The sequence below is a fragment of the Mesocricetus auratus genome, unplaced genomic scaffold (genome assembly GCF_017639785.1).
Source record: "Mesocricetus auratus isolate SY011 unplaced genomic scaffold, BCM_Maur_2.0 Super-Scaffold_100020, whole genome shotgun sequence".
NCBI classification, from domain to species: domain Eukaryota; kingdom Metazoa; phylum Chordata; class Mammalia; order Rodentia; family Cricetidae; genus Mesocricetus; species Mesocricetus auratus.
In genome coordinates, this window is record NW_024429201.1 from 33,490,450 (window position 1) to 33,517,667 (window position 27,218).

Sequence of the window (27,218 nt, forward strand, 5' to 3'; positions counted from 1 at the left end):
TGTAGTGAGTGTGCCACAGCAATAATGATAATAACAATCATGTTCCTCTCTGCCCTCATGTCCTTCAAGTACTGAGAAACCATTCTCAGTGATGCTTTATGTACTCCTCTTGCTTAAGATGTAAACTTAAGATGTTAACTCCACATTCTCCTCCATGATTTATCCTCCAACCTTGAACTCTCCAGATTTCATTCATATTTAACACACCCTGTAAGAGACATATGCATCTTTTTTTATTTTCTGCCTCCCTCACTAGATTCCCTCTAAGACAATTTAGCTGTATTTAATTAGTAGAAATTGAGGGCCCAGTTCATGAAAAAAAAAAAAAAGGTTAATCACAGACAAAAATGGAATGAGTTATTTTTCATATTAGATTTGTATTTGTGCAAAATCATGCTAGTTCACTCAAGGAAATAAACTGTCTTTTGCCAAATGGGAGTTATATGGAAGAAATACAAAATGCAGAAACTATCTACTCTACTAAAAATAGAAACAGAAGGCAGTTGTAAGGATGTGCCCTGGTTTTCTTCTGCAGGAAGAAACACAAGTGAGTGAGAGCATTCGCTGCTCTAATGAAAGGCCGCCATCCGCTTTCTAGGCATCTGTGCCTATGTTGCCTGGAAGCAGCACTAGGCACAATGAGAAGAGTAGAGGGTGAGACTGTATGGGCTACAGGTCTTCCAAACTCAGGCTTCAAGCTACTGCAAGTTCTGTGAAGATGCAGAATGAACCACATTAAAAAAAAATCACATAGCTTATTTTGCTGAATAAAGTCATATACCACAAGAGTATTTTCAATTATGTGCTGGTTCAGAAAAAGTGTACAAATTCAGAGAATGTTGAGATTTTATGCTTCCAGATACTGAGAATTTAAAGTTTCCACTGAAAAGAAGGAACTATCCAGTGATATTCCAATTATGTATTTTATAATGGATTCAACTCCCTGCTTCCTGGATCTAATAATTCCATCAATAGATGATTGTCTCTTCTGAATCACGACTCTAGGAAGAAATGGATTTTTACCAATGATATTTATTTAAGAAACAATAAGACAATGTGTCCATTATGCATGCATGCATTGGTCACTCCACGAATAACAACTGGGATTTGAAGGAAAGGTAATAAAATTCATATAAATAATAAGATAAAATTATGTGCTTTTCATGTCAGAAATATGGTAACAGAAGGAGCATACAGCTGTGAATTTTACAGTGCATTAGGGCCAAAAATCATCAAATTAATTCTATAAATCATATAAGGCAGTGTTATAAGTGTTTCTACTTATAAGTGTCAAACATGGATTAAAAAAACACTTGGCTTTTGAAACATTCTTTTGAAAATATTCTGAGGATTAGTCTAATGCAAAAAGCACAAAGAACAGTACTGGTCTAATTGGTGGATGCAAACATTATTTGGTAAGAAGGTGTGTCTTTAATTCTAGCACTTGGGAGGCAGAGGTACGTGGATCTCTGAGTTTGAGCCCACCCTCCTCTATAAAGTGAGTTTCAGCACAGCCAGTACTACACAGAAAAACCCTGTCTCGAAAAATAGTAATTGAAAATAAGAAAAAAATTATTTGGTTTATATAAACTACACGAAATTTCAATTAAAGAACATATTTCTTTGCATATAGGTAAGCTAGTTAAATATACTAGTTCAAATTAAGATCAAAATAAATAATTAACTTTTAAAAAGAGCTTCTTTTGCCCAAGTCAATAGTATACTTAGGGAGAGTTCTATAAATAAAAGAACCAACAAAGCATTAAGTACATGTTATTCTATACAGAACTTTAGTGCGTGTCTTTCATCTGACATGCTACCGTGCAATCTGTGAAACACCAAACAATAACTTTTATAGTTCTGATCTTTAGCAGGAGATATAAACACCAGGTGCAATTCTTTCCAAGATTAGCATCTCAGAACCTATACATCCAACATAAATCAAACTCTGGTATAATCTTGTTGTAAGCTACATACTTATTTCGGTGATGCCGGTACAGCTGGAAATACATTTGAAACGTTTTAGAAATACATATAAAGTCTCATTACACTGCAGTCAAAATTCATTTCAATCAGTTTTAGACTTAAAAAGGAACTCATTAGTCTTAAAATATCAACTGCTTCCAAAATATTTAGATGTATATTAAAGACAAGAATTTGCTGCCCTGAGACTATTCAAATGACTGTGAACCATAAGCCATGAAAATTAACTGCAAAAAGTGCTTCAAAACACTACCTGCTTTCAGGAGTGGTAACAGTACTAGAGCTCAATACATAGTTTCCTAGGACAACTGTATGAACATTTATTTACTCATTAAAAAACAAAAAACCCAAACAAAACTCAAACCTATTAATTTCTTATAGTCACTCCTGTTATAACTTTAATCTTCTATTTTGAGTTTCACTTCATTTATTATTTTAAAAATATTTTAAATTTCAGACACTAAAAATTCAAAAGAAGTACTATTAAACAAAGCTTAAACAATGCAAGTAAATTTGGTCAGGAAGCGAATATAACTTTGGAAAATCCTACAGGCCCCACCTGCCAGAAAACCAAGACCACAGACCTCTTACCCCACTGCTCTCTAGTCTCATCCCCAGCTCTGAAGCAAAACACCTGCGGCAGCCTTCCCTGTCCCCATCCCACTCACTGTCCCCCTCTTCTGTGACTCTCATACTTCCCCTTCTAACCTCCCTTCCCCACTCATTGCTTTGTCCAGCTCCCAGCCCCAGCAGGCACGCCATCCTAATCCAAGGGTCCCTCCACCAGAGAAACAAGTAGACTGAGGTACATCCACACACACCTCTTCTGCTCCAATTCCACAGCTCTGGAGCAGCGAACCTGCTGTGCTCTCCCTTCCTTCTCTGACCCCATCCACCAAGGAGCACAAGGAACATCTCCCCCAACCTTCCTTCCCACAGACCTAGACATCGGCATAAAAACATAATTATTAACAGCCAGGAGAGTATTTCACCACTAGAGCCCAGCAACCCTACCAGAGCAGGCACTGAATATTATAACACTGCCGAAGTACACACACACACACACACACAAAGACCATAAGCCAGCCTGAAAGAAGATGACAGAGGCCATAAAAAGAGAAAATGATTAAATCCCTTAGTGAAAACAGGAAAGCAAAGAGTTGTAGGAAATGAATAAAACTGTTCCAAGATCTGACAATGGATACAGAATCTATAAAAAAGCACAAACTAAGGGAATTCTGAAAATGAAAATTTGGGGAAATTGAACAGGAACCAAAGAGGCAAGCTTAACCAATAGAATGCAAGAAATGGAAGCGAGAATCCCAGGCGTTGAAGATATGACAGAAAAAAATGGACACACCAGTCAAAGGAAATATTAAATTTAAAAATCTCCTGATACAAAACATCCAGGAAATTTAGAACACTATGAAAAAACCAAATCTAAGCACAAGAATAGAGGAAGGAGAAGAAACCCAGTTCATAAGCCCAGGAAATATTTTCAACAGAATCATAGAAGAAAAGTTTCCTAACATAAGGAGATGCCTAAAAAGGTACAACCTTGCAGAACTTCACCAAATACAATGGACCAGAAAAGAAAGTTTCCATGATACATAATAGTCAACACATTAATTTTACAGAACAAGAAAGAATATTAAACGCTTCAAGGGAGAAAGTTTAAACAACATATAAAGGCAGGTCTTTCAGAATCACACGTGGCCTCTCAATGGAGAGTCGACTAGCCAGAGGGTGGTGAAGAAAGACGTACTGCAGACTCTGTAGCAAAGGGTCACAACATTAGGAAAGCTGAGAACCACAGAGAAAGAACATTCAAATTAACAAAGTCAGAAATGAAAAGGGAGACATAACAACAGGTATCAATGAAATCCAGAGAATCTTAAGTACATACTTTAAAACTATACTCTACCAAAATGGAAAATCTTAAAGAAATGATACCACTTGCCAAAGTTAAATCAAGACCAGAGAAGCAATTTAGGCATACCTGTAATGCCTAGTGAAATAGAAGCAGTAACTAAGTCTATCAACCAGTATAAGCTCAGGGACAGATGTAAGTTTAGCACAAAATTCTAGCAGACTTTCAAAGAGTTAAGACCAATACTCACAAAATCACTCCACAAAAGAGAAACAGAAGAACCACTGTCCAATTTATTTTATGAGGCCACAGGTACCCTGATATGAAAACTACATAAAGGTCTAATAAAGAATTACAGACCAATTTCCCTTACGAATATAGATGCAAAAATATCCAGTAATAACTTGCAAACCTAATCCAAGAACACATCAAAATGATAACCCACCATGATCAAGAGGGCTTCATCACATCAGTCCAGGGATGGTTCAATGTATGAAAAGCAATAAATATAATCTACCATGTGAACAAACTGAAAGAAAAAAAAAACACGATCATCTCATTAGATGCAGAAAAAGCCTTTAACAAAATCCAACACCCCTCCATGATAAGAGTCTTGGAGAGATCAGGAATACAAGGAACATACCTAAATGTAATAACAGCAATATACAGCAAGCTGGCATCCAACATCAACCTAAAAGGAGAGAAACTCAAAGCAATTCCACTAAAATCAAGACAAGGCAAGGCTGTCATCCACTCTCTCCATATCTATTTAACATAGTACTCAAAGCGCTAGCTAGAGCAGGAAGACAACAAAATGAGGGTATGGGGATACAAATTGAAAAGGAAGAAGTCAACCTTGCCCTATTTGCAGATGATGTGATAGTACACATAAGTGACCCTAAAAAATGCATCGGGGAACTCCTATAGCTTTTCAGTGAGATGTGGCTGGATACAAGATTGACTCAGAAAAATGGGTAGCCTCCATATATACAAACAACAAATGGACTTAGAAAGAAATCAGGAAACAACACCTTTCACAATAGCCTCAAACAATGAAAAATATCTTGGGGTAACTCTAACCAGATACACTGAACCTGACAGAAAAGTGGGGAATAGCCTTGAATGTATTAGCACAGGAGACAACTTCCTGAACAAAATACCAATAGCACAGGCACTAAGGTCAACAATTAGTAAAGGGGACCTCATAACACTAAAAAGCTTGTGTAAGGAAAAGGACACCATTAGTAGGGACAAAGCAGAAGCCTACAAATGGATAAAGATCTTCACCAACTCCACACCTGATAGAGGACTAAGAAATCAAGATATTAAAGAAACCAAATAACCCAATTAAAGAATGGGGTACAGATCTAAACAGAATTTTCAATATAGGAAACTCAAACGGCTAAAAAACACTTAAAGAATGTTCAACATCTGCCGGGCGGTGGTGGCGCACTCCTTTAATCCCAGCACTCGGGAGGCAGAGGCAGGCGGATCTCTGTCAGTTCAAGGCCGGGCTGGACCAACAGTCTCCAAAACAATACAGAGAAACCTTGTCTCGTAAAACCAAAAAAAAAAAAAAAAAAAAAAAAGAAAAAGAATGTTCAACATCCTTAAACATGAGGTCAATGTAGACCAAAATGACTCTGAGATTTCATCTTACACCGTCAGAATGGCTAAGATCAATAATACAAGTCACAGGTCATGCTGGCGATAATATGTAGCAAGGGGGCACTCTTCCATTGCTGGTGGGAGTACAAACTTGGACAGTCACTTTTGAAATCAGTATGGTGAGTCTTTAAAAAGTTGGGAATTGGTCTACCTCAAGATTGAGCTATATATCCAAAGGATGCTTCCCCCTACCATGGATACACTTGTTCAACCTTGTTCACTGGTGCTGTACTCAGAAACTGGAAAAAGCCTAGGTATCCATCAATAGATGAATGGCTAAAAAAATGTTACATTTATACAATGGAGTATTGCTCAACTATTTACAAAAAAAAAAAAACCATGCAATCTGCAGGCAAATGGATAGAATTAGAAAAAAGTCATCCTGAGTGAAGTAAGCCAAACCTAGAAAGAGAAATATGGTATGCATTTGATCATACATGGATATTAGTTGTTCAGGCATCATCAGAGTTTTCTTCTACAACAGATGGGAATGAATATAGGGACCCACAGCCACATATTATGCAGAGAGGAGACAAGAGAAGACAAGGAGAGGGAGAGAGAGAAAGAGAGAGAGAGACAGAGACAGAGAGACAGAGATGCACCTTGGAACACATAGATTAAAACAAGATGTCTCCGTCAAATTCCTCTCCTTGAAGAGTCAGTGTTGGGGAGACAAAGGGGACAAAGGAGACCAGAAGAACAACGTCCTTCCTGAGCAAGGCTCATGTGAAATCACAGAGCCTGAAGCAGCAAGCCCAGGGCCTAAAAGGGTCTGTTCCAGGTCCCCGGCACACACTACAGCTTTCAGTTGAGCACTTTTATGGAACTCCTGAACGTGTGAGTGAGTGCGTCTCTGATTCTTGTCTGCTTTTGGTGTTCTTTCTATTTTTCTGTTGGCTTGCCTTGTCCAACTTCAACGTGATAGTTTATTTTATCTTATTGTATCTTATTTTGTTATGTTTAAGTTGTTGTCTCCTAGAAGCCTGTTCTTTTCTAATGAGAGACAGAAACAGGGTGGATCTGGATGGGAGCAGAGGTGAGAAAGAATTTGTTTAATAAAAGGCAACAACCCCCCCAAAAAAAGAAAAAGAAATTTAATTTGGGAGAAATTACCTAAGCATCCATAACATTTTAAGTACTATCATATATGCACATCAAGTAAATCACACTGTTGAGCTTTTAAAAATGTATTTTAATCTCATTCCAAACAAAATTTCTAGATACAAATACATCTTATTCAAATCACTTTTTAACATTCTGCAACTTAAAATATTATAAGGATTCAATATTTTCATCTTTTATAATCTCAATATATTATATATTTGATATATAATATAAACACAATACATACACGTAGTCAGCAGGATTATAAAGTAATTTTTAAATTTGATCAGTATCGATAAATATTTTTAGGTTAAACGTAACTACGTAGAATCAAAGTAATAAAATACAGCAGACCCAAAACTAACAGTGAGACTGCAAATGTTCAAATAGCCAATCATTGGAAAAGAACTTTCAAGCTTGGTGGCATACACTTTAAACAATACTTTTGCTACTCTCAAGTAGCAGTACTTGTAGACATTAGGCATTTATATTTCCACTCAATTTAAAATGACTATGCAGCTTGTCTTACTGTAATATACAGTAGCGTTCTCTTCCTTTCTGTTGGATTTTTTTGTTTGTTTGTTTAAAGACTAATAGATTACCAACAGAAGTGAGTTTAGTTCCTTTCCCTCCCCTAGAGCATGGCTCAGTTTGAAGATTGTTCTATAGGCAGCAACTTAGTAATAACAGTACCACAACACCATGAAGAGTAACCAGTAACTGGAGTCTTAGGAGTCCGTTGGAGGTTTGCACTGTAAACCAAGGTAATCAGAAGGATCACTCCTGCAGATAGCCCTCTCCCACTAGTTAATACAGTGAGTTAAAATTCCAATGCCACAGTGTAACAGTGTAACAACCTATCCTGGGATTTTTAAATATCACAACATGGATTCACCCTGAGAGTACAGAGGAAGCACTGAAAACAAGACACTCCAATAATTCTTTTTCTCCTTCGTATTTGCATTCTTCTTTTGTCAACCCTTCAAGGGCACAACCATTTGAATTTGAAGTGTGACTTGGACATCTGTTTTTGACTGAAATTCATGCCACTGTCAGATACTGATGATAGAAAAGCCCAAAAAGGCTTGTGGAAAAGAGGCAAGCTGCAATCCACCATGTCAAAAACGACAGAAGTCCCCGGAAAAGGAGGGGGGTGAAGATGGTTTTTAAGCTGCTCAGTGCCACGGTGATTTGTGTAACAGTCACCTTCATCTTCCCATCAGCTGACGGTAGTTCAGAGTTGGAAGGGAGGTTATTCACTGGCAAGGGAGAGACAGCTTCTGGATAAATCCCCCAGGAATGATTGCCTAGAATATTCAAGACACAAACTTGATAAAACAACTAAACAAGCAGAAGAAAATCTTACATCCCCAACCCATATTAGAAACAAAGTGATACTGTGATACGGTAAATCATTTTATGTTGAAAATAAAGTAATAGTTTTCTATTTGTTAAGAGGACACAATTAATTGAACCACATTACAATTTAATAAAATTATTAAAAACCAAGTCTGACAAGACTCTCAATTCATTGCAGTAAAATCTGGAAATCCCTAAGCTATGAATCAACCGCCTTTACTGACAACAGACTTGTTCACTTCCTAGAATCCTTTCTACCTCTACCGCATCACAACAAATGTCTTTCTGAGAAACTATGGATGACGTCAATGTGAACAACTACTAGTGGCTTTCGAACTGGTTTCATCTACCTTGTACAGGATATGACTCACACAATGTAACTGAGCTACCTGCTTGGAATGGGACACAGGTTCTAGGGCACATGTATATTTATCATCAGCTCTATGATATGAGTTAGCCTACTCAGATCATACTTGGTGCTTCTAAGCCTACACAATAGCAGGCTACCCAATCTAAGAGATGAGAAACAGGGTAACAATGGACAGTTCCTGGGCATTGCCACACAAGGCAAGTTGATAGTAAAGACCTCCCTTATTCCCTGAAAATCCTTTACCTTTTCTGTGTAAGTTGCCTAAAGTCAATCTCTCTACATAATCCTGAAGTCTAGTCAAGCTTACCAAGACTTTGTAATAATTAAATGTTAGGCACTGACAAACCTTTAATTCACTTCTATACTAACGTCTAAACAAGTGCTTACCTACATTATTTGAGAAATCTGGACATTAACATTAAAATAATAACCTCTACAATAAAAAATAAGAAAACCATATACTCCTGGGTTTCTAAAATCAAAACCAATCAACTTCTACACATAAAACTTTCCCGGTTCCTCCTAAAGCTATAACAACCACAGCACAAACATCATGACATGCATTTCTGTGCCAGTAACAGAAAGGGAATTAACAACAAATAGAAAGCAAGGGTATTTTCCAGTTGCCATGGCATGCCTACCTAGTGTTTTCAAAAGCAGAGTTGTGTGAAGCAGCATTACCAGAGGGGCCACATACTGCAGGGCAATGACACAAAGGTAATAAAAGACTCGAGCCACCTGCAACCAACAACATGCTTAAGTATCTAATACAGCCAACATGTTATGAGTGAATTAAACTTTCATAAAATCACCCAGCTGAAATGCTTATAAATAATCCTTTCATGAGAAGAAAGCTAAATATTATTCATTTATATTTCACTATACATGTACCCTGATTTCAGAAAGGCTCAAGCCAGAGATAAGCTTTTAGAATTTGAAAATACTACAAAATTTTTAAAGCAACATTTCTAAGGTAAAACAAAACGCTAAAATCTCTATGGAGAGCTACTTAAAATTAAGGTAAATAACTGTGACAAGAAGGCATGTGTGAACAATAAAAACACTAAATATTCATTCTGTATCAACACATTTGCGGTCAAGTTTTGAATGACATGATAATATATGAAACATAACAACAAAACACAGGGGCCCAAAATTATAGTAAGTTTAAAAAGAAAGAGGACTAGATTACAGGTCAACTATAATGGTGATAGATCATTCACATTTTTCTTCTCTAAAACTCTCTGCTAAGTACGGAAAATACACATGGAAGCACATGGAGGAAGGTTAAAAGAACAATCCGAGGCACTGAACTTCCCACCCTTCTAGTCATGGGGTCTGGACAACTGAACCCAGTTGCCACAGCGCTGCAGCACACATACTGACACTTACAGCACCAAAGGTAGGAAAACAAGCCAGACCCTTGCTCGGCACCAAAATCAGGTAAGATCTCTGACAAATCAGCTTACAGCTTCAATACCTGTTTACTGTAAGGATATGAGATGCCTTGTGCCAATTTTGTTTTCAGTTTGACTGTTGCATAACTTACCATTTTCTGTAGCTCAACTGTACTTATTCGGCCTGCTTCTTTCTTCATTTGATCTACGCATTTCTGGGCCAAGTTTAAATATGCTTGCAGGTGACTTCGCATCATGGCCAACCGCAAAGCACATAACAGGATTATTAACCAGATTCGCAGAGTATCGAATGTGGCTTCTGTCATTCTATAGATCAAAAAGTCGATACAGTGCTCTCAGGGACCACAATATACTAGCATAGCAGTTCACAATGTAGAGAATACAGAAAACTTCTACTTCCCTAGTAAACTAGTAGACCCAAACATGAGTTTCATTCTGCCAATAACTTATCTGATGGTTCTTAGTATGTGCAAAATAATTAAGCAGATAAATGTATAATGAAAGCACAAGTCACAACAGAGCCCTCTTTATATCTACCTGTATCTATGGAAGAAATGGCAGCTATAACCCAGGTAGTGATTCTCAATGCTTAGAGATCGGAGAGTCCCTAGAGGACCATAGGTGATCAAGCTGGAACTAATCAAGTAAATGACTCACCTATAATTTGCTGTAAGTTTTGTCTGCTGATATACTTATTTGGTTGGGGGGATTTCAGTCTATTCAGTTTCTAATTAGGACCACTGAAAACTAAAAAAATCTTCACATATTACAAAGATATTAGATACCTCAAATTTCTCTAAAAGCCGTGCCTCAAACTGAGTTTACGATTTTAGCACATCTTTTAGCTAAAGATTAGACGGGACTGGGGGGAAGCAAAGACAGATGCATCCCTGAAGCTCACTGGCCAGACAGTCCAACCAAATCAATCAGCTTCTATGATTCTCTGCCCAAGAAAAATACCAGTAGATTATGCCTAGGAAAAACACCTGACTTTGACAATGGCACTTCATCCGCATGCACACACATGCACCCAATACCGAGCACATACACACGCACACACTCTCACTTCCACATACAACTTTTCCCTTTTGTGTGCTTCTATCCATATATCACCTATTTCAGGACGCTTCTTCTTAGTTCCAACTCCTATTTGGGCCATCAGTGTGTGCTCAACAACAGTCATGCTACATACATTGGGATTTGTTCTACAGATTAGAGTAGTAGCAAGTTCTGCCCAGTTACTAGCTGAATTTACTCACAAGGTAGTCCCTTTCAAGCAGAAATCACAGTTCTTACAAAACAACAAAACCCTTAAACATGGAAGGACATCAGGCTGTATTCAATATGAAAATATTTTACGCTTTTCCTAGTAGTCTAATTTCTGGAGAGATGTCCTAAGAGTATGGTTGTCAGGCCTGGTTTTTTATGTGGGTTCCAGGGACCTGAACTCGGGTCTTGTGCTTACACAGCTGTCAGCTTTACCAACTGGACCATCTCTCCAGGCTGTAAAGATGAGAATAATAACACCCTACAATGATTCACAATGGTTCTCCCCTAAGCATGCCCCATTAGCACACTATCCCTTCGTCCAGCACCTGGGAAGTGAATGAGAGGCCCAGAACAGGTGCTATGGAACGTCACGCTGTTGAATTTCAAAGGACAAGAAAAGGCAGGGAAGATATCAAAGTGTGATTCTGTTTAACTGTCAGAAATGGGAGTGAGAAAAAACTTTCTAATCTATAATCTTCTGTTTCCTTTTTCAAGGTTAAGAATGCACATGGATATAAAGCTCCAATGTGAAGGCACCGCTGCCTAGAAAACATAAACACATAATATTTAACAACACATTTTGACTACAATAAGAGACAAATGAGCCAGTCACATAGACGTAACAGTATACAGGATGGAAGGGTATCTGCAGCTTTGAGGCTTTCCAAGGGACATCTGAAAATCTGTTCCCTGGAGTGTACAACAAGAGCGGACTGGTAACACAATGAAGACAGCTATTTCACAGTCATCAAGGAGAACAAACATGAAGTTACTAGAATAAAAACAAAAATGAGTGACTCACTTTATAAGTTCAGGATTTGGTATAACAGCTATTAAGTATCTTCTAATTCATATTAATGTGCCTTAGTATGTGATCAGATGGGGTATGCCAAGAAGAAATCTGAGCTGGGATAAAACAACAGGTTGAGAATAGGCAGAGGCCAAGTGTGGGAGCTTACATCTTACACAGTAGTCCCTGGGAACCCTGAGCTACATCTGAGACTCTATCAAAAAGAGAAAAAAGAAGTCCAGGCATGTGATGTGGGGGAGGCAGAGGCAGGTCATCTCTGTGAGTTCCAAGCCAGTTGGGGCTGCAGTAAGATCTTGCCTCAATCAATCAATCAATCAATCAATCAATCAATCAATCAATCAATCAAAGAGACTGGGAAGAAGGAATTCTCCCCAGATCCCAAGGTAATAGCGGGCTTTATGGTAACTACTGACTTTTCTTCTCGGGCTGTAACACTAAAAGGATGCACACCCACACTTTACTTTCCAGTACTTTATCAGAGTATATGCATGAGTTAACACACACTTCCAGATTGTACAGCACCACATCTCTGCTTCTGACTACAGATACTTTTCCATATACTAATGTGTTAATACAGAAACAGCCATCATTTCCTTTTTGACTGACAGACAGTCATTATTTCATCATCTACCACAAGGACACTGGAATTTAACAGAAATTTTAAACTAAATTATTAACTCACAACTAAACAAGCGTGAGACAGTGCATACTTAGTGTTATACTTCTGACTGACTATTTATCAAACAGGGCAGAAGCCACGATGACACAAGGGAGAAAAAAGTTTCAGCAAGAAGACCCTAGGCTGCTGTATATAAGCAAAATGGAAAACAAATTTTGGCACTGCTACCATCTGGGGAAGGGATGGCTGGGAAAAGATAAGAATCTCACTCTGTAGCCCAGCATGGCCTTAAACTCCTGATCTTCCTGCCTCAGGCACACACAACTGGGATTATTAAGTGTGCACCACCATGTCTGGCTTCCTCCAAAATGGCTGAACAACTATTTGCCAAGCTAACTTCCGAGACTGCTGCTTAATACAAACAATTAAGACCAGTAACTGCACTGGGTGGTGGTGGTGCACACCTTTAATGCCAGCACTCAGCAGGCAGAGACAGGTGGGTCCCTGTGAGTTCAAAGGCAGCCTGTCTACAGTGCAAGTTCCAGGCCAGGCTCCAAAACTACAGAGAAACCTGTCTGGAAAGTGCCCTCTCCCCTCCCCAGAAAAGATTAATAACTACAAACAATTACTATACAGAGTACCAAGAAAAAATGTCGAGATTGTTGATACATAACATAACTGGTTTATGACAAATGCTAGTTTCCTTGTTTTTCCTAATTTCATTTGTAATCTGTCAAGTTAAAACTATTGTTAAGGTCTCGTTGGTTTACGTATATGGAGAATAAACATTACTTCTTCAGTGGGTACTTTCCTAGTTCAAGAAGATTAAGTAAGAAAAAAAATCATTATGGCCTCACTGGTTCTATTCAAAACAAACAAGCATTTAAAAGAAGTGCATACTATATAATACAATGACTAGTCAGGCTTTTCTATTTTAATTCTGATGAGATAATAGGGAAAAGAATATTACTAAGCATATAATTATTTATTTGTTTGTTTGTTTGTTTTACGGGACAGGCAGGGTTTCTCTGTATTGTTTGGAGGCTGTCGGTCCAGCCAGCCTCCAACTCACAGAGATCCGCCTGCCTCTCCCTCCCAAGTGCTGGGATTAAAGGCGTATGCCACCACCACCCGGCTACTAAGCATATTATTAAACACTCATTTTCAAAGACTGCATTCCATTCCATGTGTTCTTTCACTAATTCTAGCAATAACCCTGTGAGGCATACTACTTCATTTTGCAGATGGGGAAGCAGAGGCATAGTCCAGTTAAATAATCTACTGAGTGACAATTTCCATGAGGGGCAAAGCTGTGTGGACCTGTTCAGAACTGTAGCTTAATTCCACAATACTGTACCTAACACACAAAGTGGCTATTAATGTCTTTCAATAAGTTGCTTTTATATCCTTGACAACTAATTCTGCTAAAACAAAGTTGTCAACCTGGGGATATCTGAACAAGTATTAATCATAATCTTAAGACATTATTTTTAATTTTCCTAAGTATGTCGTAGACAAAACTTATCATTTGTTAGAGAAGGAAATTGCAGTACTTATTGCCTAAAATATGTCTCTAATTTATTTGAAAAATATTTTATTCAAAAAAACGGTCATGAAGCAAAAGGAAATGTTAAAAATTTTCATGGATAAGGAAATGATTACCACTTATATTTCCATTGACTATTTTGCCCTCCATAAAGTTCACAATAGAATAGTAAAAGCACTATACAAAGCTCTAAGTAGGCAAAACAACAAGAAAAATGAAACATGACAATTGGTATGTACAGGCTAATATTAAACTAGTAATCATTAGCATTCATCTAAAAAAAGATAAAAAATGGGTTACATGATGGCGTGCAGCTTTAACTTCAAAAACTTTTCAGCATTTTCACTAATATTAAGTAATAAAGTACCCCATGCTGGACGGTGGTGGCATATGCCTTTAATCCCAGCACTTGGGAAGCAGAGGCAGGAGGATTTTTTTGAGTTTGAAGCCAACCTGGCTTACAAAGTGATTTTTCAGGACAGCCTGGACAACATAGAGAAAGTCTATCTCAAATAACCAAAAAGTAAATATATAAACAAAGTAACTCAATTTATCAAAAAAACCCAAACAAACCCTGAAACAAACAAACAAACAAACACTTAGATATAAGCCAGGCATAGTAGTGGCGTATGTCTTTAGTTCTAGTACTCAAGAGACAGAGTGAGGCAGATCTCTCAGTGAGCTCAAGATCAGACTGGTCTACATAGTATAGGGCTATACACTAAGACCCTGCCTCAAAAAGCAAACAATCAACAAACCTATCTAAAATATAGTTAAGTAAAGCAGCTTTGATTTATAACGAAACTCAGCTCAGTGCTCAAGTCTCAATACTCACAAAGGGACACTTTCTTTCCCCAGTGGTGGGTTCATGATGTAGTCTTTGGTAATTGGCTTTACCCAGAGCAGAACCATAAATAAAGGTGCTAAGAAGTTGATATGAAGTAATGTTCTGAAAGAATACAAGAAATAAACATAAAGATCCAGAAACAAAATGTGCTAGTACAGTGCAACTTGCATATTTCATTTTTAGTCATTTACTGTTAATCTGAGTCCTTAAGAAATGAGGTTATATCTTAGTTTTTCAGATGATAACATGTAGGTGTAGAAAGTTATATAAATGGCTAGAAGGATATCTTAAGACTAAAACTGAAGTTTGTTCACTTCTACTCTAGATGCACTCGGTAATTCCCTATTAAATCTGTGATTCAACAAACAGGTATTTTAATGATTCTCTAACTTCCCATAGTAAGTAATTCCAATGGCAGATATACAAATCATCTGATAATTTTCAGCCCAGCCAAGTAAAATGCTTGCTCATTATTCATAAATAAATGACAGTGATTAGCAAATGTGATAGGTACATGGCAAACGAAACATAACAACTTATAACTGAGGGATCTTGCAATATGAAATCATCATTTACAATGTTAAAATTACATCATCAAAATTATATGTGACTCAAATTTGTATTTCTTTTTGGACTGTTACAAACATAGCTGAAATTAATTTCTTTATCATATTCGAATACAGATAATTTACTTTTGTTTTCTATTTTTAATTTTGTGGAACAGCTCATGTTACCCAGCCTAGCTTGGCCTCCAGTCCATGATACTCTCAGTCTCACAGGGTTGGAAATATAGACATGAGCCACCACAGCCAGCCTTACTTTACACATGACAAGTCTACACTCCTAATGCACCAAAGGGTATTTCAGAATCGAGCTACAACCTCACTGTTAACTAGAATCTAAATTTGTATCGTACAGATACACATGGCTGCTAAAAATTTTGTTTCAGGGAGAAAAAGGCAAACTTGACAGTTTTGTTACAACATACTGTTTTCAATATCAAGAAATGATAGTTAATTTCAATAATTAATTAATTTCATTATCAAGAAATACAATTAAGCACCAGACCGGGTTTAACTACAGGCTTTAACATACATACAAACACACACATTTTAACACATTACTACATAGAGGACACAGGGCTGAGTTGGGAACAGTGAGGTGACAAGAAAAGGTGGCTACAAGCCCTATTACTGTACAAGTCCCAGTGCCTTGCCACAGCGGTAGACAATGCTGTTCCTGTGCCACTCAAGTTACCGCAACAGAACTAGCTGGCCCCAACTGCCAGAACACAGCAGAGTGCTGTATTACAGCACGAGGATGTAGTAACCTGGAAATAAACAAAATCCCAAATCCCCAAAGGAGAAAAACCTTAAGAAACAGCCACATTTTACTGAAGATAGATGTACCACCGCTGTCTCCAGCCATCACTAAATGCTTTATGTTTTATAAAGTGCTTCTTTCATCCCACAGCCTTGGTAAACCATCGAGGGCAGGGAAGAAAGAGCAGTATTAGGTATGCAGTGTTGCTAGGGAACACTCCAGTATCAAGGAGCAGCCCACTGCGGTTTCAGTAGCTTGAGAAGGGCTCCCCTCCACCCATCCTTTTCAGCTTATTTAAATAATAACACTGGGGGTAGTGGACTGCAGTGTGTGTGTAGAGAGGAGGGGGGAACCAGATTTAGTCTTAAAAGGAGCCTTTAGAGAGATGGGTGGTGGGAAAAAAGGCTGGACACAGTAAAGAGCATGCTGAGGGGAAAAGGAGATGAAGTAGTGTGTAACGGGCGTGGGGGACTCAGACAAGCAAACACACACTAAACATGTAGAAAAATGGCATCAAGGAGAAAGAGTAAACATTAAATAACATAGGTAAAAAGCAAGAATGCAAGGGCAGGAGAATCAGCATCATTAAATAGAGTGTTTGAAAGAACAGTAAGTTTAGAAAATATGATTGCCTGGAGAAGCTTCATGCCTGCACTCGTGGATATACAAATGGAGTATTTGAAGCAGGGCTTGCAGTGCAGGTTAAGATTAAGAACCCGGATCTAAACAAAAGTATACACAAGCCTACCTTTCTGTTCATAAACAAACAAACAATCCTCCAAAAACAAAACTAAAAATCAAACCCTGAAATAACTACAAAGAAAACAGCAAAAGGCTTGGAATGATAGGCAAAAGTTTCATGTTTCCTCATTCCAGAATCAAAACAGAATGTGATGGTTGGAACTGATTTGCTGTAGGGTGTGGCTCATTATTTGCAATGTCAAAATAAAATAGTGAGTTAGCCTAACCAACAACTTTATGAAAACAGTTCTTACAAATACAACTCAGTTTTAACATATTTAATAACTTAATTAAAAATAAAATATTTGAACAAACACAAATATTATTAAGTATTTTAAAATAAAATGCAAAAAGATTTCCACAGATCTTGAGTTCCAATACAGACTGAAATATCAAAACTCTCTGAATTAAAAAGGATATAAACAGTGATATTTTCAAGTAGAAACACATTTAACAACAAATGTATTTTTAACACAGGCTTAAAATTTCAAAGCAAACTACTTATAGCTGAGAGGAAGTGGTTGATATAAAATATTTATTAATATTAATTTTTAATAAGATAACTTATTATTTTGTCACAATAATATACCTTAATTAAGATGGAAAACATATATTTATCTGCATGTGTTTATGTACATTTTCCGCTTACTGTGTAATTTTTTCTGTTGCCAAATTCAGGGCATCCAGATGCATTTGAGCCAGCCGTAATCCAGGAAATGTCAAAAAAGCCCCAATGAGTGAACAGAAAATAGCCAGGAAAAATTTGAAAGTAAGTTTTGAAACAGGACCCCTAAAAATAAAATAAAAAAAAAGCTGATAAATTTTTAGTTAACAAGAAGCCATTTTTCCCCCAGTTAATTTACAAATCACAATAATATCAGTACATCAAAAAATGTATCTACAAGAATATTGATCTTATAATAGATCTTGGTGAATGATGAGCTAAATAAAGCAGGTATTTCTTAAATGACAGCTAACAATCCATGCTACATATTCAAATGACAAATGGCTTGAATATATGTTGGTTTCCTCTTTGGAGACAGTGGGATTGTAAGAGCAAATACAGCTAAGAACTTAATGGAAGCTTCTAATGTCACAACTGTAAGGAGTATGAGTAAGCTGTCCCTAGAAGTGATGACAGGGCTGGAGAGGCAGATTTGGGGAAGCCCTAGCTTATGTGCATGCATTAGCCCCTGTGCTTGATCCCAAAACTGCAATGAGGGAGGGAGAGAAGTGAGTATTACTAAGAATTGTTTTATGGATTAAAAGCAACTAATTATAATATATATATATTTACTATAAGTAAAAACTATTTTAAGAATGGAAAATGGAAACTTAAGTCCAAATGGACCAAAGACCTCAACATAAATCCAGCCACACTGAAGCTCTTAGAAGAGAAAGTGGCAGGTATCCTTGAATGAATTGGTACAGGAGACCACTTCCTGAACATAACACCAGTAGCACAGACAGAGGTCAACAATTAATAAATGGGACCTCCTGAAACTGAGAAGCTTCTGTAAGGCAAAGGACACAGTCAACAAGATAAAAAGGCAGCCCACAGAATGGGAAAAGATATTCACTATCTCCACATCTGACAGAGGGCTGATCTCGAAAATTTACAAAAAACTCTAGAAGCAAGTCTCCAAAACACCAAAGGATCTAATTAAAAAGTTGGGTACAGAACTAAATAGAGAATTCTCAATAGAGGAGTCTAAAATGGGTGAGAGACACTTAAGGAAGGGTTCAACATCCTTAGCCATCAGGGAAATGCAAATCAAAACAATTCTGAGATACCATCTCACTCCTATCAGAATGACTAAAAAAAAAAAAAAAACAGTGACAGTTTATATTGGAGAGGATGTGGAGAAACAGGATCACTCCTCCAATGTTCATGGGAGTGCAGTCACTTTCAAAGTCAGTATGGAGAATCCTCAGGAAAGTGGGAATCAGTCTACCACAACATCCAGCAATTCCACTCTTAGGCATATACACAAAGAATGCACATTCATACAACAAGAACGTCTGTTCAACTGTGTTCTAGCAGCATTATTTGTAATGCCAGAACCTGGAAGCAACCTAGATGTCCCCCAACTGAAGAGTGGATAGAGAAAATGTGGTACATTTACACAATGGAGTATTACTCAGCAGAAAAAACAAATAATGGAATCTTCAAATTTGCAGGCAAATGGATGGCACTAGAAGAAACCATCCTGAGTGAGGCAACCCAGTCACAAAAAGACAAACACGAGTCTTCATCCAGTGGCTGAAGGAAGCAGAGGCAGACGACACCCACAGCTAAACATTGAACTGAACTCCTGGAAACCAGTTGCAGAAAGGGAGGAGTGATGAGCAAAGGGGTCAAGACCAGGCTGGTGAAACCCAAACCCCCAGAAACAGCTAACCTGAACAAGGGGGAGCTCATGAATCCTAGACTGATGGCTGAGAGGCCAGTATGGGACTGATGAGACCCCCTGAACGAGGCTGTTGTAAGGACACATCGGCAATCTTTGTGGCCTCAGATACTAGATTAGTATTTATCCCTGGCATTCTAATGGACTTTGGGAGCCCATTCCACATGGAGGGATGCTCTCAGCCTGGACACATGGAAGAGAGCCTAGGCCCTGCCCTGGATGATATGACAGACTTTGGAGATCCCTCATGAAGGGCCTCACCCTCCCTGGAGAGTAGAGTGGAGATTGGGTGGGGGGTTGGGAGGCTGGTGAGAGGCTGGGGAGGAGAGGAGGGAGGGGAGCTGCGATTGACATGTAAAGCAAGCTTGTTTCTAATTTAAATTAAAAAATCAGGAAATTTAAAAAAAGAATGGAAAATTTAAGTAATGCTCAACTTTTCAAAAACTTACTGAGATTCTAAACCCTGCTTTTCAAGAAACTGCATCGCACTGTCTGAAAAATTTGTAAACCCTGTAGGAAAAAAGAGATTACTCATATCATGAGGGTGAAATACAGACTCTCCTACAACAGAGCATCATGTAGGTTAGTGACTAGCTTGGTGTTTGTGTTAACTAGTATGCTATAATGCAATAAAATTAGTTATTAGCAAGAACAATCTCTAAAATATCCCTTTGATACGTACATTCCGTGAGTGCATAAAAAAGTTGAATTAATTCTTTAGTATTACATAAATTGACTTAACTTTAAGAAAAAAAAACTAAAGTGGAAGTATTTCGGGGAAAAGGATAATAAAAACCTTAGCTAAAACAGCAACAATAAAGATCTCATTGAAGATTAATAAAGATATCTAGAACAAAAAACAACCACAATTTTAAGTATTTCTTAGACATAAAACAACTAAGTACTGAAATCAAAATTATACCATGCAAATAAAATTGATTTTTAAGATTATATAAAACTATTACCTGTTTCAAGTCCGAACTCCAGGTAATTCTCCGTTACAATCAAAACTGCCATTGCTTTAACGAAGAAAAAAAATCCAAAGGTGACACAAACTGACCTTTCACCACCGTCTTCTACTTTAAAATAGTGTGTAGTTAATGAAAATAGAACTTTGCTGCAGAAGAAAAAGTTCAGGAAAAACCACCAACAACTTGTGGGAGCTATGCGTAACATCTTTACATGATGCAAATGCCAAAGAAGTAAGATCATCCACTTCCATTCTATTGGTTTGTCTGTCAGCTGTATTTTGGAAGTAAGGAAAACTTTAAAGGAAATAGGACAGAAACAAAGCGGACATCTAATATGAGTTTATATTTTTACACTAAGGAAGAGTACATTAAAATTCAATTGCAATTACAGAATGTATTTCTTATATATATGACCCAAATTTAATGTGGGTAACTACAGAATTTTATGCTAATAGGTTTGTGATAATAGTAGCACGAAAAGAAGGGGTAGAGATTTTAGGCAGTTAATCTTATTGGGAATCTTTATCAAACATTCTATTTATATTTATTGATTATAATTAAATACATAATACAACACCACAGGATTCATTTGTAGCCACTTAATAATCCAAAATTTGAAAATTACTAATAGCTGCTGGTTATATGAAAACTGTTATATGAAACTGTTTAGGACCATCATTCATAGGGTTAAACAAAGACAAGTTCCAACTGAGGATTCCAAACCAGTCAAAGTTTCAACATGCTCAACTTGAAAATCAAGCTAAAAGATCATGTAACCTGAGCCCCACATAACACACTCACTCATTTATAATTAGGATCAAATCAAATATAACCCAAAGATAGAACTTGGACCTTACGTATACACTCATGTTTCTTGAAAGGATAAGAAAACCCCACACAAAATAATGCAGCAAGTAAACAAATCTAGACACAAGCAACTTTGATATGAATGTTATGTTATGCACTAGAAATAATGTCACTTAGTGTGAGTCATGTACAAAACAAAACACATTTAAAGAAACCCGTGCTGGGAGTTAAGTAAGACCTGAAAGTTATGCAGATTAGAGATGGCCGAGATTTAAACCTAGGGAGTCATAATGCAGAGCCTGGGTGCTTGGCACTCACTTCTCTGCCTCCATAAATTACACAAAGCACCTAATACCTATGTGCGGCAGCAAAGACATAAAAGATGCAATCTTTTCAAACTAGGTAAGCATTCTTGTTGCAGTTTTCAAAGGCAGCAAGCTCTATTTTTTTGCATTTTAATTAATCCATCAATTAAAGGATAGATGATGATGGGTTCCAACATAGGTTCTGCTTTCTAGGCAGGTGCTGAGCCACAGAGACACAGGCACATCCTGCTACATTATTTTTATAGCACAGAATAAATCTTCAAGTCTTCTGAGTTTGGAGAGCTGACAATTTCTTCAAAGTACAGAAAGGCTTTAAAGAGCAGTACTGACACGTGTATGTCGCAATGCAGTACTTTGTGGCGCTTCTGTTTCATTACTCCTAAAATCCCTACTACTACTGTATAAATCTTACCTGAACACAGCAGTCAATCTTCTACTTTCACTAACATCTACTCAATCATTTATAAATAGCAAAGAGCATACAGCGGCATTCCTAACTTTGGCATGATTTTGTGCTATCAAGATTAACCAAATTATCATACTTCAATGATTGATAGGTTTGATCAGATGCAGATTTCCATGTTATTTTAAGAAAGATGATCTTTTTAGTTTCTCTTCCACAAAATCAATGCATATAACCCAATATTATTCTTGTCAACTTTTATGCATAAGGAGAATTTACCAATTATGCTTTTACTTATAGCTATAGAAAAGGCTCTTCAATACCAAGATTTTTGATAAAGGTTCAAAGAACCAATGATGGGGATGCACTTCTGTAAATATGTTTCTCTTATTGGTTGATGAATAAAAAACACTGATTGACTGGTTGGCCAGGCAGGAAGTACAGGCAGGGATAAAAGATGAGGAGAATTCTGAGAAACGTAGGCAGATGAACTCGTCATGTAGAGCCTGGGAAGAGAGGATGAACAAGGCATTCTCTGGTAAGCCAAGACCACGTGCAAACGCATAGATTAATAGAAATGGGTTAATAATTAAGACAGAGCTAGCCAGTAAGAAGTTCAAGCCACCTGCCAACAGTTTTATAATAAGTACTGTGTGTTTATTTGGGGTTCTCCGGGGCAGTGGACTATGGGGGAGAAGGACTGTAATGCCCAGAGGACCAGAAACTCTGCTGTGTCCCCACAAATGGCTGTCTATATAACAACTGAACAATGACAATGCTAATATGGAAGGGGAAAAAATATCATGGGGTCGAAATCCTAGATAAAGAACTACAGGCAATATGACTACTGAGAAAGGGAGAATCAACCTCTCCAAAGAATGAGCCCTCTGATTATCTAATACAAAATGGTCAGCCCTGAAATCATACACATACAAAGAAAAGAGACTCAGAAGGCTGTATTTACATATCTCTGCATCTCCCCCCGACTTCTCTCTCCTCTCCTCTTTCTCTCTCTCTCTCTCTCTCTCTCTCTCTCTCTCTCTCTCTCTCTCTCTCTTTCTCTCTCTCTCTCTCTCTCTCTCTCTCTCTCTCTCTCTCTCTCTCTCTCTCTCCACATAAACACACACACCCCAATAATAAAGGAAAATAGGCTACCAGTTGAGAGGAAGTGAGATAGGACATGGAATAGGTTGAAGGAAAAAAAATGGGGAAGCAATGTAAGCAATGTAATTATATGTTAACTGAAAGTATATTAAAACTATCATATACATTGAGAGACTATGACCCTGACAATGATAGTCTCCAATTTTAGCAATACACAGATAAAGGTAATTCATCAAGTAGTTAAGATCAAAACACAGAAATATCATAATTACCTAAACAGAAAACCTTTGACAAACTCCCGCATTCCTTCATGATAAAGTCATGGAGGGAACATACATCAACATAATAAAAGTTATATTAAAAACCTATTGCTACCATCATATGAAATGTAGAAAAAAACCTCATTCACACTAAGATCTGGAATAAAGTAAGGATGTCCCCTCTTTCCACTTTTATACAATACAGTTTGAAGTCTTAGCAAGACAAAAGGAATAAAAAGGAATACAAATAGGAAAAGGACAAAGCATCCCTCTTTTGCAGATGACATAAGAGACCCTAAAAATTCAGACAAAAAAACTTTTAGAAGTGATACTTTCAATAAAATAGGATACAAAACACACAAAAACTAACAGCCCACCTATATACCAATGACAAGCACATTGGAAAAAGAAAACCCCATTTACAATAGCCATGATAAAATAAAATGAAAATTAAACCAAGGAAATAAAAGAACTCTTCATTGAAAACTTTACAACAGAGAAGAAAGAAATTAAGGAAAATATTAGGACTGAAAAATTTTCCATGCTCATGAACAGGAGCAACTAGCTCATCCTACAAACAGCAACCTAGAGACTGGGGTCAACTAGCTGTGTGTCGGGAGAAAAGTAAGGTTAAATGTATTCATGTAAATTTTAAGCCATCTTACATGGTCTAAGATCTTAGAGTTGCTTCATAGTTAAACAAATTACAAATATACTATGATTTACATTTATTTTGCTAGGTTAATAATGGAAAACTGTAAAGTAAGCCTTCTCTACTTAAGACTTTCTAGCTTCTCAAGGAGAAGGCAATGTAATATATATGAAACTCTCATACACAACTAGTTTAAACCATACATCTTAAGGCATTATTAACCACTTAGTAATAGAATTGAAAGCCAACTTATGGTAGAAAAAATGGAAGCAAACAGAAGAGAACAAAATAATCTTCAGGACTTAAGATTACTGAAACTTTTATCCATAGGAATTATAATTCACCCTTGAAAAGTTAAGAGTTTGACTCTCAAGTTAAAGAGAAAACAGCAACAAATTAGGAAACATTTTAAGTCTTAAGAGAAACACATTAAGTAGTCTTCATCTAATTAACACATTAGCTAGAAGCCATATAGTTAAAAACACTTTTCTGAGAGCAATGGTAGGATTCCAGAACACAGACGGTCAAACTATCCCCTATTCCTTCCACTTTACTTTAAACCATGGTTCACTTATTTATCTTTTCCAAAACTAGAGAAGCAAACACATTGGTTTCTTATATTTTTGGTTGTGAGCCTAGCCTTTAACGGCTGAGCCATCTCTCCAGCCCTGATTTCTTTTACTAGAACCAAACACTATGACTCCATCTCTTTGACATTCTATTGGAATACCCAAGAAAAGAGAATAAAGGTAAAAACAGAGAATATGCAATCTCCAAAACCACTCCCGAACTACTTCCAAGATCCAGTTTTGCCATCTTTCAATGCCTCAGGGCCCTAACTCCTGGTTTGAAAAACACATGCATTTTATTGAAAATAGAAACTGTAATTTCCAAAGGGACAATTTCCAACTCCTCCGTTGACATGGAGAAAAAAAAGTCTTTGGCTAAAGTGATGTCAAATGACCGGAATGACATTTCCAAAGATTGCATCTAACGATAAACTATAAATCTGAAGCTGGGCGTTGGTGGCACACATTTTTAATCCCAGTGCTTGGTAGGCAGATCTCTGTGAGTTCCAGACCAGCTTGGTCTACAAGAGCTAGTTCCAGGACAGCCTCTAAAGCCATAGAGAAATCCTGTCTTGAAAATCCACTCCCCCACACACACATAAAACCAAAACAACAAAATAAAGAAACTATAGATCTGAATAAATTACAAATCTACCAACACTGAAAGCCAACAATACTAGATATATAACATGACCCAGGCATTAAGTATGACCTTGCCTTCATAATTATCTATTAATATAATCTCATACCATAGATGTCTAAAACATAACAATCCCTGACTCAATTTATACTACATATTAGATAAACCAAATCACTCCAAAAGACCAAAGTCAATGACATGATGGGGCTTTTTACAAGACGAGCTTCAATATTACAAAATTGTTCTTCAGTGAAACTACCAAACCCTACCTAGGTATATTCCTCTTTCAAGTTTAAGTCTCTCACTTTTAAATATGAAAGGGATCCTTAGACATTAAGGCATGGATCAAAAATGTTCAAATAGTAAATGTTTTGGGCTTTGTGAGAAACATATACAGTCTAATTCTGTACATAAATTTTGCATGCTATTCCCTACCCTGAATTCTTCAAAAAATGTTAATAAACTATTCTTAGCCCCAGAGCTATACAAAACAAGCTGTGAATGTAGGCCTAGTTTACTTGCATAATACTATAGTACACTAAATCAAAGATACAATTATCAATGAGGGAAAATTAACTTGGTAAAAAAGATGCAGTTAGCAACAAGCAACATTTCAAATATGTAAATTATGCATGTTTTTGTACACACATATATATATGTATTTCATATTAGCTACATAAAGATAGATGGTTAGCTAGTAAAACTAAACATATGATAAACAAAACAAAAAATTAGACAAATGACAGTTTCATCAAGGAAAACAAGAGTATCAATGTATGAGGTGCACTATCTGTCTAACAAGAGACTCTGTGTGTGTGTGTCTTAATGATTTTAAAGACACAGTAAAAGAAACTTTCCAAACTTGAAGTTTCCAAAGTCAAGGAGTATTAAAGAAGCTAGACCAAGGAAGCAAGATCCCAATCAAGGTATGTGGCAACTAGCTCACAGAAGTGGGACAAATCATACAACCATTGTTTCCTGGGAGGGGTAAACCATATGTATATCAAAATGAGAATGTTATATTTTTTTATTCATTTTTTTTTACATTAGGTTAGAAACAATCTTGTTTCACATATCAATCCCAGCTCCCTCTCCCTCCCCTCCTTCCGTGCCCTCCCCACCAGGTCTCCCAGTTTCCCACCCAATCTCCACTCTGATCCCCAGGGAGGGTGAGGCCCTCCATGGTGGATCTCTAGTAACTGTCATTTCATCCAGGGCAGGGCCTAGGCCCTCCCCCAAGAGTCCCGGTTGAGAGAGGATCTATTTGTATGCCAGGGATAAGTACTATCCATGGCCCCATAGACTACCTAGGGCTCTTCATTGACACCTACATTCAGGGGGTCTGGGTAAGTCCCATGCTTTCCACACAGCCATCAATCTGGGGTTCAAGAGCTCCCCCTTGTTCACGCCAACTGTTTCTATGGTTTAAACCAGCCTAGTCTTAACTCCTTTGCCCATCAGTTCTCTCTTTCTGACACTGGATTCCACGAGTTCAGTTCAGTGTTTGTCTGTGGGTATCTGCCTCTGCTTTCATCAGTCCCTGGATGAAGGTTCTGTTTCCCAGACTCTCTGGCAATGGGATTGTAGTCTGGCACCCCCTTGATTCATGTCTAAAATCCATAAATGAGTGAGTACATGCCATGTTTCTCTTTTTGTGACTGGGTTACCTCATTCAGTATGGTTTCTTCTAGTGCCATCCATTTGCCTGAAATTTGCAGGCAATTTTTTTTTTTTTTTTTGGTTTTTCGAGACAGGGTTTCTCTGTGGCTTTGGAGGCTGTCCTGGAACTCGCTCGGTAGACCAGGCTGGTCTTGAACTCACAGTGATCCACCTGCCTCTGCCTCCCGAGTGCTGGGATTAAAGGCATGCGCCACCAACGCCCGGCTCACATGTCTATTTTTAATTGGTGGAAAGGCAACTAAAATACTTGAAACATATTACATTTTTCATTCTATACTACAAAACAAATAGACAAACAAAAGTCTAAAAATAATATTAAAATTCTATTACATTTAAAGCTAAAAATAAGCACATTCATTCCTATGACTTATCCAATAAAATCCTTTTAAAGACAATCGTTCCAATGGTACAAAAAGTTTGTAACATTACCTTAAAATTTATTTGCAGTTTTTGATTGCAAGCTTAAT

At 37.3% G+C, this 27,218-nt stretch overlaps 1 protein-coding gene across 5 annotated transcripts in view; it reads right to left on the reverse strand.

Moving 5' to 3' along the window:
• Nucleotides 1-7,199: 7,199 nt before the first annotated feature.
• The window catches only part of Tmem161b (transmembrane protein 161B), a 79,270-nt gene continuing 59,251 nt past the window's right edge, over nucleotides 7,200-27,218 (reverse strand). For 3 of the 5 annotated variants that reach the window (XM_013126380.3, XM_005065685.4, XM_013126386.3), the window contains 7 exons: nucleotides 20,305-20,456; nucleotides 19,789-19,849; nucleotides 17,578-17,718; nucleotides 14,853-14,966; nucleotides 9,904-10,078; nucleotides 8,996-9,092; nucleotides 7,200-7,932 (listed from right to left, as the gene is read on the reverse strand). In XM_013126380.3, coding sequence (XP_012981834.1) covers nucleotides 7,667-7,932; nucleotides 8,996-9,092; nucleotides 9,904-10,078; nucleotides 14,853-14,966; nucleotides 17,578-17,718; nucleotides 19,789-19,849; nucleotides 20,305-20,456 — 1,006 coding nt within the window. In that variant the 3' untranslated portion in view covers nucleotides 7,200-7,666. The remainder of the gene's footprint in view (nucleotides 7,933-8,995; nucleotides 9,093-9,903; nucleotides 10,079-14,852; nucleotides 14,967-17,577; nucleotides 17,719-19,788; nucleotides 19,850-20,304; nucleotides 20,457-27,218) is intronic. The other 2 variants (XM_021223495.2, XM_021223490.2) reach the window with 2 other exon arrangements.